We start from the raw sequence: 10215 nt of genomic DNA on the forward strand, positions 1-10215 counted from the left end.
AAAGTGTAAGAGATTTCCTAGATTGTAACAAGAATGAAAGGTTTAAATAATTCCTTTGGATTAGTGTTTTCAATATGTACATGTTGACCTTATTGGAGACATCGCAAGATGTCATTCTCACCAACAAGGAGATCAACGATGAGGCTGGATCCCATTGCCATTTGCATATGGTTAAAGCTTTAAACCATTTCTAGAATCACATTTTTAGTATAATAATAAGCACTGTAATTTTTATGTTCTATAAATAATTTTGCTTGAATAAATTAAAAAACCTAGAAAAATAAGTTCTTATTTACCAATACACATAATATATATATATATATATATGTGAAGAATTGGAAAATATTTCTAGGGGTGACATTTAGCTCCTTAACATTTCTAAAGCCAATATGTGCATTTGCAATTTCAATTGTACTGTAATCCCTCTTCTTTATTTTTATATCCATTTTGATAGTGTATCTACTATCAAAATATTTGCAAGATTAATCGGATCAATGATTTACCAAAAATAAAGTACAGCTCATTAATTTTGTTAAGAACATGTGCTGCTTCTAGTGAGCATTGTAGGGTCAGGGTAGCACACAAATGGTTTCTACGGCCTACAGAGATCTTGTGGGGAAACAAATTTTTATTTTTATTTATTTTTTCTGTCTTGTGCCATACTTTTTTTCTTGAATTTTTCTTCAAATCCTCGTACGTGATCAATTTTGTTTTTTGAAAGCATTCAATTTTTCTTTTTTAATGTGGGTGAGTAGAGAAAATTGGAGATGTCGTCAACAACATGAGAAACAAAAAATTTGCTGCCTGCCATCGAAGTTTACTCAATTTAGTTCTAGTTCATTGAACATTTACTAATTTTGTTAATTCACTTTGTTTGAATCCTTTAAATTCTTTCAGGTGTGACTTTGATGGCCTAGGCTTGTTTGGGATTGCTTCTCTAAGAAGCACTTTTGCTCATACATACTTTTAACAAAATCGCTTTTATTATAAAGATGTTGAAATTTTCATAAAAAATCAAAGTGCTTCCTGAAAAAGCACTTGGGAGTGCTTCTTGAAGAATCACATGACAGGTGCTTCTCCAAAAAATACTTCTATTGCCGAGAAGCACTTCTAGACTTTTATGCCAAACACTGTCAGAAACACTTTGAGTTGTCAGAAAGCGCTTTTAACCCTTTTAGAAGCACTTCCAAACTGGCAAGTGTAACTTCAATGGCCTTATGTTCCACAAAAACTAGAAGCAAGGAAGCAGTTGAGAACTTAAATGTGGTGCTTATCCAATTTACACCAATGCCCCTCAATGAAAAATATATATATATATATATGATGTGAAAACGGCATAATTATAGAGTGCTTAAGACTATATAAACAAAAACTGGGTTTGTTCTATTCATCATGTATATCGTGAATGCAACATGGTAGCAGATAAACTAGCTGAATTGGGTTCATATCTTGAGTTGGGTCTGTCCACTTTCCATGACCCTCCTGACAGTATTAGGTCCTTTCTTAGTGAGGATTTACTTAGAGTCTGTAGACTTCGTGCTATTGTTTAATTTCTTTGTTGGGCGTTAGCCTTGTTTTTTCACCCAAAAAAAAAAAAAGAATTTCTAGATCAATTATTAGTGTTTTTTTTTTCCAATACAAACAATACTCTAAATTAATCTAATCTATGGGGTGAGAGAAATTCGAACTTGAGTGCAAGGAGGACGAGCTTACTATCCTAATCAAATTGTCTAACCCACATATGCCAATAATCAGTATTAATTAGCCTAATTTTGTTCTATTTTTCTAATTTTATTTTGTAGTATATGATATTGTATTTTCTATTAGTGCTCTCTAATATGAATGAAAGTCCTTCGAATTCAGATTTCTCTTTTTTTTTTCCTGCAGCAGAAGAAAAGGACTAGATTAGAACTAATGATAAAGCAAGCTGATCAAATCTGGATAAAATTAACCAAACCTTGTACTGTAGTGAAATCAGTTGTATAGAAATGCAAGCTGCGGTTCTAGCTTTTTAGCTTTCGTGAAGAATTTTTTTTGTTTTGTTGTTTTTATTTTTATTTTTTTTATGGTGAAAGTTACTCTAGAATTACATGAAAAGTCCATAATAAATACAGCCAATCACCAGCAAATAAAGTACATAAACCCAACATAAAGATACAAACCACGTGAAGGCCCAAATAAACAAATAAAGCTTAGAAAACATTAGACGAAAAAACTTATCTGTTTTATATATATAGCCCACTTCTATTGAGGGATTTTTCAAATAATTTTATTTGAGGGACACTCTTTTTTTCAATGATCCAAACAACTAATTTTTAAGTTTACACTCATAGATCATCCTTGCAAAAAAATTAGACAAATTGGAAACTATTTCGATATCTAATTGTGTCATACAAAATTAATGAACACGATGCTTCAAGAAAGTACTAAAATTTCAATAATTCAATTGAGTGATCAAATAATATCGAATTCAAGTGATTTTTTGTAGAGATGATCTTTGAATGAGTATCTACAAAATAGACGGTTTGGATTAGTAAAATATTATACGAAATGGGCCCTACAAATGTGTCCCTCAAATAAGCTAATTTGAGAGATCCCTTAATAGAAGCTCTCTGTGTATATATATGTATAACCTTAGATCTAGAAAATAGCAACACCCGCCGGCACCACATAGCACATCATCGGTGCCACCAGAACAAAAAATGGGGGTAAGCAAGCCACAGGGCAGGCAGGAGCAACCTCTGTACGTTTGGAAAATTAGAAAGATAAAAAGAAAATTCTTTGAAAGTTTTCTTATTTACCATAGGAAGAAAAAAAAAAGTACATAAAATTAATCCTGCTCATTCCATTTTGAAATCCTGCCTTATACCTAGGTGGACCGTGGAAGTCCAATATCTGATGTGACCATGCACTCTTGTGTACAGTATTAGAAGCATAATCTTGTTGAGTTTTTTGTCATATTAGGGGTCGTTTGGTACACAGTATTGGCTTGGACTGGCTTGGACTGGCTTGGACTAAATTTAGTACTATGTTTGTTTCATTTAATTCTAGTCTTAGATGGGATTGCTAATACCGGGCCCACCAAAAACACCTCATTAAGAGGGGACTACTAAGCCCATGTAGAAAGGGAGGATTAGCTAGCCCTATGTTCACCAATGTACAAGATGCATATATTATATTGTAATACTAATAACATATATTACTATTATTATTATTATTATTATTATTATTATTATTATTATTATTATTATTATTATAATGTACATATATACATATATATACACATATACATGTATATATATAAACACATATATACATATAGATATATATATATATAAATACATATAGATATATACACATATATTATTATTATAATATACTCATATACACATACATATTAATATTATAATAATAGCATACATGTATACATGTATATATGTAATATATATTATATTATATATTAATGTACATATATACACGTATATATATAAACACATATATACATATATAATATATAAATACATATAGATATATACACGTATATTATTATTATAATATACCCATATACACATACATATTAATATTATAATAATAACATACATGAATATATGTAATATATATAAGTATATATACATATATGTGTATATATATTATACCCATGTATGTATTATAATATACATATACACACGTATATACAAATATACATTATATATTTATACTATATGTATATATATTATAATATACATATATATATGTATTATACCCATATATATTATAATATATAGATACACCTATATACACATATATTATATACATGTATATACATATATTATATATGTATGTATATATACATATACATTATATATATTATAAAATACATATGTATATATAATATATGTATAATACCCATATATATATATATATATATATATTATTATTATTATTATTATAACATACCCATATATATATATATTATATATTACAATACAGTCCCCTTCTATTGAGGGATTCCTTTATTTGAGGGACGACATTTAGGGTACCCTATAATTTTTTTCCCAATGATCCAAACCATCTATTTTTTAGGTCTTCATTCATAGATCATCCTAACAAAAAATTAGACAAATCGGAAACCGTTTCGACATCCAATTGTGTCTTACAAAATCAATGAATAGGGTACTTCAAGAAAATGCTAAAATTTCAATAACTTAATTGAGTGGTCAAATAATATCGGATTCAAGTGATTTTTTGTAGGGATGATCTTTGAATGAGTATCTACAAAATAGACGGTTTGGATTAGTGAAATACAATCCGGAGTGGGGCCTACAAGGGGTGTCCCTCAAATAAGCTTATTTGAGGGATCCCTCAATGGAAGCTCTCTGTATTATAATATACATACATATATATAAATATATGTATATGTATTATACCCATGTATATTATAATATACATATATACACCTATATATATTATATGTATGTATATATACATATATATTTTATATATTATAAAATACATATATACATATATATAGATATTTTTGAAAAAATAAAAAAATTCTAGTCCTAGTCCAAGCATACACCAAACGTAGGATAAGTGTTATCCAACTTAGACCAAGCCAAGTCAAGCCAAGCCAGTCCCTAAGCATAGTCCATGCCAAGACAGTCCTGTGTACCAAACGAGCCCTTAAAGGCTAGAAGTATGACAAATTGAATTCCACACCAGCAAAAAAATTTCACATTACAAAATTTAAGTATGATTACATGGAAAGCATGAGAACTTGAGGGAAACAATAAGCCGTTGTTACAATACTGCCACACAATAAGCTTTATGAAAATAACAAGAGTCATTCTATAGGATCATATCCTTTTATAATTGATCTCATCTTCTTGTTCTCCTTTGCTTTCTTACCCAGTATAGTAGCATTTGAGGTGTTCTTGATTCTGTTAAGGGACAAGGCTTTGTTGGTTTGGGACTTTTTAACCAAATGAGCACTTATGTCTGAGAATGCCTGAAAATTTTACTATTTTGGACTAACTTATCTTGGATGGGAAATTGCTATTCCCAGAATCTTCAGGGCTTGAGACCTGAATGGCATTTAGACTATCTGACGGGGCATCTTCATGGCATGTGATGTCCAAGTTCTGAGTCTTAAACAGGTCATTACTTGTTTTTTGTTGCAGATCAAACATCTTCTTGAGCTGCTTCCCTTGTTCTTCAATTCGCAGCTGTAAATTTCGCTGAATCTGTTTGTTGAAATAAATAAATGAAATTGAAATATTAGACTGCAGTATTTTCTATTAGTCCTCTGCAATATGAAAGTCCTTCAAGTTCTGAGAATTCTTATAACTGACTTGGCTAATGTTGCCATTTACAAACCAGTTTACAGAGTTATTGGCCTCAACAAGGATTCTAATGCAGAGTAAAATAACATGTGGTCGCAAGAAATTTAATAGTTGCACCTCTAACTGTTCATGAAGACGCCTCTGGACATCTAGTTGCAGTTGCAGCGCCTCTTTGATTTGCAAGCCACTGCCAGAAAAGTTGACATTATTGGGTTGTAAGAGGCTGGTGCACATAGCAGTAAAGAGAAAAACATCAAACAGAATTCCAGTTCTAAAAGGAAGAAGTGTTCATATAGAATCATATTGATGAACTGAGAATCAGAGCAACAATCAGGGTAAACTGATGGGTTACGTTTTCATATCAAGCTGGGGTTCGACATTCAAAGTTGTTCTTTTCTCAGATTTTCCTGCAACAGAAGAACAGTACTAGATTAGGAGATAAAAACAAGCCAATCCAATCTGGATAAACTTTACCAAACCTTATATTTTGTAACAAGAAGGAAAAATCATGTCCATAAGGAACCAATACATGATTTCAACGCTTGTAAACAAAGTAATGAGACCTTAAAAAGTTTTAGCTGCTAAGGGCAGAATTGTTAAACATAATTGAACAATAGTCAGGGTTTACCTTCAGCAGTGTCTGGCAGATATTTTGCGATTCGATATTTCTACAAGAACAATAAAACGGAAAGGGGAAAAAATGAATCAGACTCCAGGAGAGGAAGAAACAAGAACAAGAATGAAAAAGTTGAAGAAATTGCATTTAGTAGTGAATACCTGCAGATGACTTTTAACATGAAAGATGGTTAATCCATCCAAGCACATCATCTTCAGTATTGCCTTAGGTGTTGCTTCTACAATATGAATCAACAGATAAATCGACATACATAAATTCTTATTTGTATAGTAATTTAAAAAAGCTCATGTTGAGTTATTTACTGTCAGCGCCCCCAAGGCGATTTACACATTCAACGAACTTCTCGTGAAGATCTTGATTCCATCGAATTCGTGTTTTACTCGAGAGCACGGGGCTAGTTGAAGGAGAATCACCATAGGTAGTGGAAACATTTCCAGAGGAAATTCTTGGAGATTGCTTTCCTTGCTGAGGAAAGAAGCTCAGCTGTGTAACCGGAGAAGTGCTGAATGAATTACAACCACCCTGTGCACAAGAAACTAGCCCATATGCATATCTTAATGGAGTGGTAGGGCACTGAAAAATCAATGCATAAAAACAGCAATAAAAGATGAATTATAGAATAGAATATACATACTGCTTGATCCTGATTTTCTTTAGGAGGAAGTGACAAGGAGGGTCTCCTAACTGAGGCAGTACTCTCTCCCTGCAACTTATTTTGTTGATGTTCAAAGAGGTTATTGCTTGGCAAAGGGATTTGATTAGGCTTCTCTGAGGATTTCTGGTATTGATGATAGCTGCTGGGTTGAGATTTCACAATTGACTGCAGGGTGTTTCTGATGTCTAAATTTGGATCAGCTTGCTCTGATGAATCCATGGAGCTGTAGCTTTCATTGTAAGTTTGGCCTGAAGGGAACTGTAAATTACCAACCTGAGAGTGATACTGTGAAAATCCCATACAGCGCTCGGTGGCATAAAAAGCAGAAGCCGGCGATTCGAAGCGGCTCATAATGCTGGAGGGTGACCTAGGAAGCCCATGACTTTGAAGCTGTGACATGTTTGGCTGATCCTCGGTTGGCTGCTGAACCCAAATTCCCATGTTCCAAGCCTGTTGTTGGAGATCAAAAATTTGAGAAGACTGGCTACCAAGTTCAAAATTGAAATCACTGATTAGTCCATGGCTCTGTTGAATAATTCTTTCTTGGCAATCAATCTTCTGCGCATTCATTTACAAAAGAAAGAAACTGAACCACAAGATTCACAACACCTCAACAAGAAGAGCAAGTAGAAATAGTAGTACAAGTTGTGCTCAATGCTCTTGCCCAACATCTGAAACCCTATCAAATTTCATTCTTTCAGACAAAGAAACAGCAATGTTGAATGCAGATTTATGGAAAACAAATACCCTCATTTATTCCACAAGACTTCATTGGCAAGCTTTGAATATATATATATATATATATATATATATATATATATACAGAAATACTATGCAGTCCTTTTAACTATTCTAAAAAGGATAGGCATGAGCAATGCTTATTGATAATAACTAAGCACAAATACATTGAGAAAAAAACAACTGCCCACATTATAAAATAAAAAAAATTATGTGCATAAACCCTGTCCCAATAGGAAGGGCTTAGAATCAACATGCTACTGTGTCTCAATCACCAGAAGAATATAAAAAACCACAAAATCCAATTGGATAACGAGTTACAGAAGACAAAGCTAATGATTCCCAATATGTTACCATTTTATCGTTAAGATTTGGAATTGGAGAATAATATTAAGGCGGCATCTCTGTCTACATAATTATATTTGAGAGATACTGGCATAAATTCACATAACAGTAACAGATCTATGGTTATTCCTTCTATGGATACGGATGAAATGAAAGTCACTTTTTTAGCCACCCCAGAAAAAAGAGGAAATAAATAAAATTAGTCTATATTTTTTTTTAAATACAAGCAATAGTCTAAACTACAAGGGGAGGATTGAGATTTTCATATTGGGCCAGCTAATTTATGATGAAGATCAGCTTTTTATCTCACACACACGCTACTAAGGTGTCATGATAATTCGAATATGAGATAATTGATCTACAAGTTAAGGCATTTTTCCACTAAGTTAGACCCCGTTGACAAAATAAATCCATATTTTATCTCAAAAGAAATGTAAATAATCCTATGTTCCTCTGACCAAGAAAATGAAAAGATCCCAATTAATTGCATCATGTAGAGTTGGTGTCTGAAATTACTAGAAAAGTTCATGTACGGGCTAGATTAGTCTAAAACTAGAAGCACATTGGAATTTTGCTAAAATAAAGATTCCCAAACGTGTTTACAACATCGTGCATGAATAAAAGGAACCAATTATAGACCAAGAAAAAAGAAAAAAAAGAATATAAGGAACCAATTATAGCCAAAACAGCTACAAGAAAAGTCAATGTCAGTCACCAGTCTTTTTCTGTGCCTAGAGGTGTGAATTGGATTAGAAAATATCAAATAATAAAATTAGAATTAGAAATGGATAAATTCTAACTATTTTTAAGGGTTTGATTCATTCTAATGTAACAAACCCCTTGATGTGGATAATATTTTTGTTATATTAGAATGGATCAAATTCTTAATTTATTTTTATTTGGTAAGTATTACGAGGTGTGCCCACATTTGAAAGATGGGATTAATCCCTACTTGGGGTTCGACTAAACCCTTAATCTATTTTGATCCTATATAATTCATTCATTTATATATTTCTTATATATTAGAATTTTTATGATGAGAATATCTCATATTAGTGGTTAACTTTCTCCAACAATCTCCATCTTCATGAGACTCGTAATCCTTCAAATGTCATCTCACAATCCAAATTTGCTAACTCAACCTTAATCGTAAGAAACCATGCTTGGACTATGATGCCAATTTATTGCTCACCAATAAAAAACAAAAAAAAAAACGAAAAACAAGCCAAGTGATGTCCACCGATTATTCTTTGTGCAAAATTACTTTTGTAATCTCTTATCCAGATATTGTTGCATTGTCACTAACCCACTTCAAATTCTTTTCACCCTCCTGCTAGACCTTAATATTCTCAATCTAAAATGGAAGCACTCTGTATTAATCCACTCATATTATTATAGCATGAGTAATTATAAATTAATATTATACTATAGGTTCATGATATATGAACCATATCGTGTACCAATATTATAACACGTGAATTGGTAATATTATGTAAAAGTGTGTCGTTCACGCCTTAAAATTTCTCATGAAGAGTCTTATTAGACATTGTCACTCCATTTATCACAGTACACATCATAATATATAAATCACTTTGTAGCGCTTAGAGCATCTCCAACAGCTTTTTCGATAGTTTTGGAATTCTAAAATAGGTGAGCCACATTAAAAATATTAAAAAAACTCTCTCCAACAGCCTCTTCAACCTCAATCATCAAAGTTGCAACTTCTTTCTCTCTTTTCAAGACTGGTAAATTGACTTTGACTCTTCAAACATTTAATTTTACTTTGTAAAAACAAAAACTACCTTGAAAATGTTAAAAACATGCTTTTTCTTTTTTTTTCCTTTTCATATAATAAATACATTGACATTTTTCACATGTTTTCATATTTTTCATTCTTTTCCGTGATAATGCATTAATTAAATTGAAGAGCCTGTTGGAGCAAAAATTATTCAAGTAACAAATAAGACTTTTCAAATTTTTATGTAAGTCAACAAACTTTAATTTGAAGAGTGTTATTTGCTACTACTATTGAAGATGCTTTTATAGCATAAATTACAGGTAGGTGCTTAATTATAAGGGTTCTTTATTTTACCAACTAATATTTGACACTTCATTACAAAATAGTGATACCATAAAGTTACTCTTCTAGTAGTCAAATATATATATATATATATATTTAAAATCAAGGATGCCAATGTCTTGGAAGAATGAGAATCTAACATTTGAGTGTAGGGAGCAAAAAAGTTATATGGGGTAGTTTCTGTCACGTAACAGGATTGAGTGGTAAAACTATCTAGATAAAAGATGACGTGGTGAAATTGCAAATTTAGACGAACTAGAGTGTTTACTCAATCGATGCTGGTAGACCTATCCTATACTAGCAGTCAAATTTTTCAACAGACGAACAAGATAAACCAAACATATCAACCAGATTAACTGCCGCATTTCATCAAAGTTATTAAGTTCTTTCAGCATCCAGATTAGGATGACCAATTTTA

The 10215-nt window shown here is 31.8% G+C and overlaps 1 protein-coding gene across 2 annotated transcripts; it reads right to left on the minus strand.

Moving 5' to 3' along the window:
• Positions 4670–7426, minus strand: LOC18770081 (myb family transcription factor PHL5). 2 transcript variants are annotated; one of them, XM_020567720.1, is made up of 7 exons: positions 6614–7426; positions 6282–6501; positions 6120–6196; positions 5971–6010; positions 5695–5749; positions 5460–5565; positions 4670–5243 (listed from the first exon to the last, which is right to left on the minus strand). In XM_020567720.1, the coding sequence occupies exons 1-7, from the start codon at positions 7202–7204 to the stop codon at positions 5031–5033; spliced, it is 1302 nt and encodes a 433-aa protein (XP_020423309.1). In that variant the 5' UTR covers positions 7205–7426; the 3' UTR covers positions 4670–5030. The 2 variants fall into 2 exon arrangements, with proteins under 2 accessions (XP_020423309.1, XP_020423310.1); XM_020567721.1 differs by having other exon boundaries at positions 5460–5529; positions 6614–7423.

The sequence above is a fragment of the Prunus persica genome, chromosome G7 (assembly GCF_000346465.2).
Source record: "Prunus persica cultivar Lovell chromosome G7, Prunus_persica_NCBIv2, whole genome shotgun sequence".
Taxonomy (NCBI): domain Eukaryota; kingdom Viridiplantae; phylum Streptophyta; class Magnoliopsida; order Rosales; family Rosaceae; genus Prunus; species Prunus persica.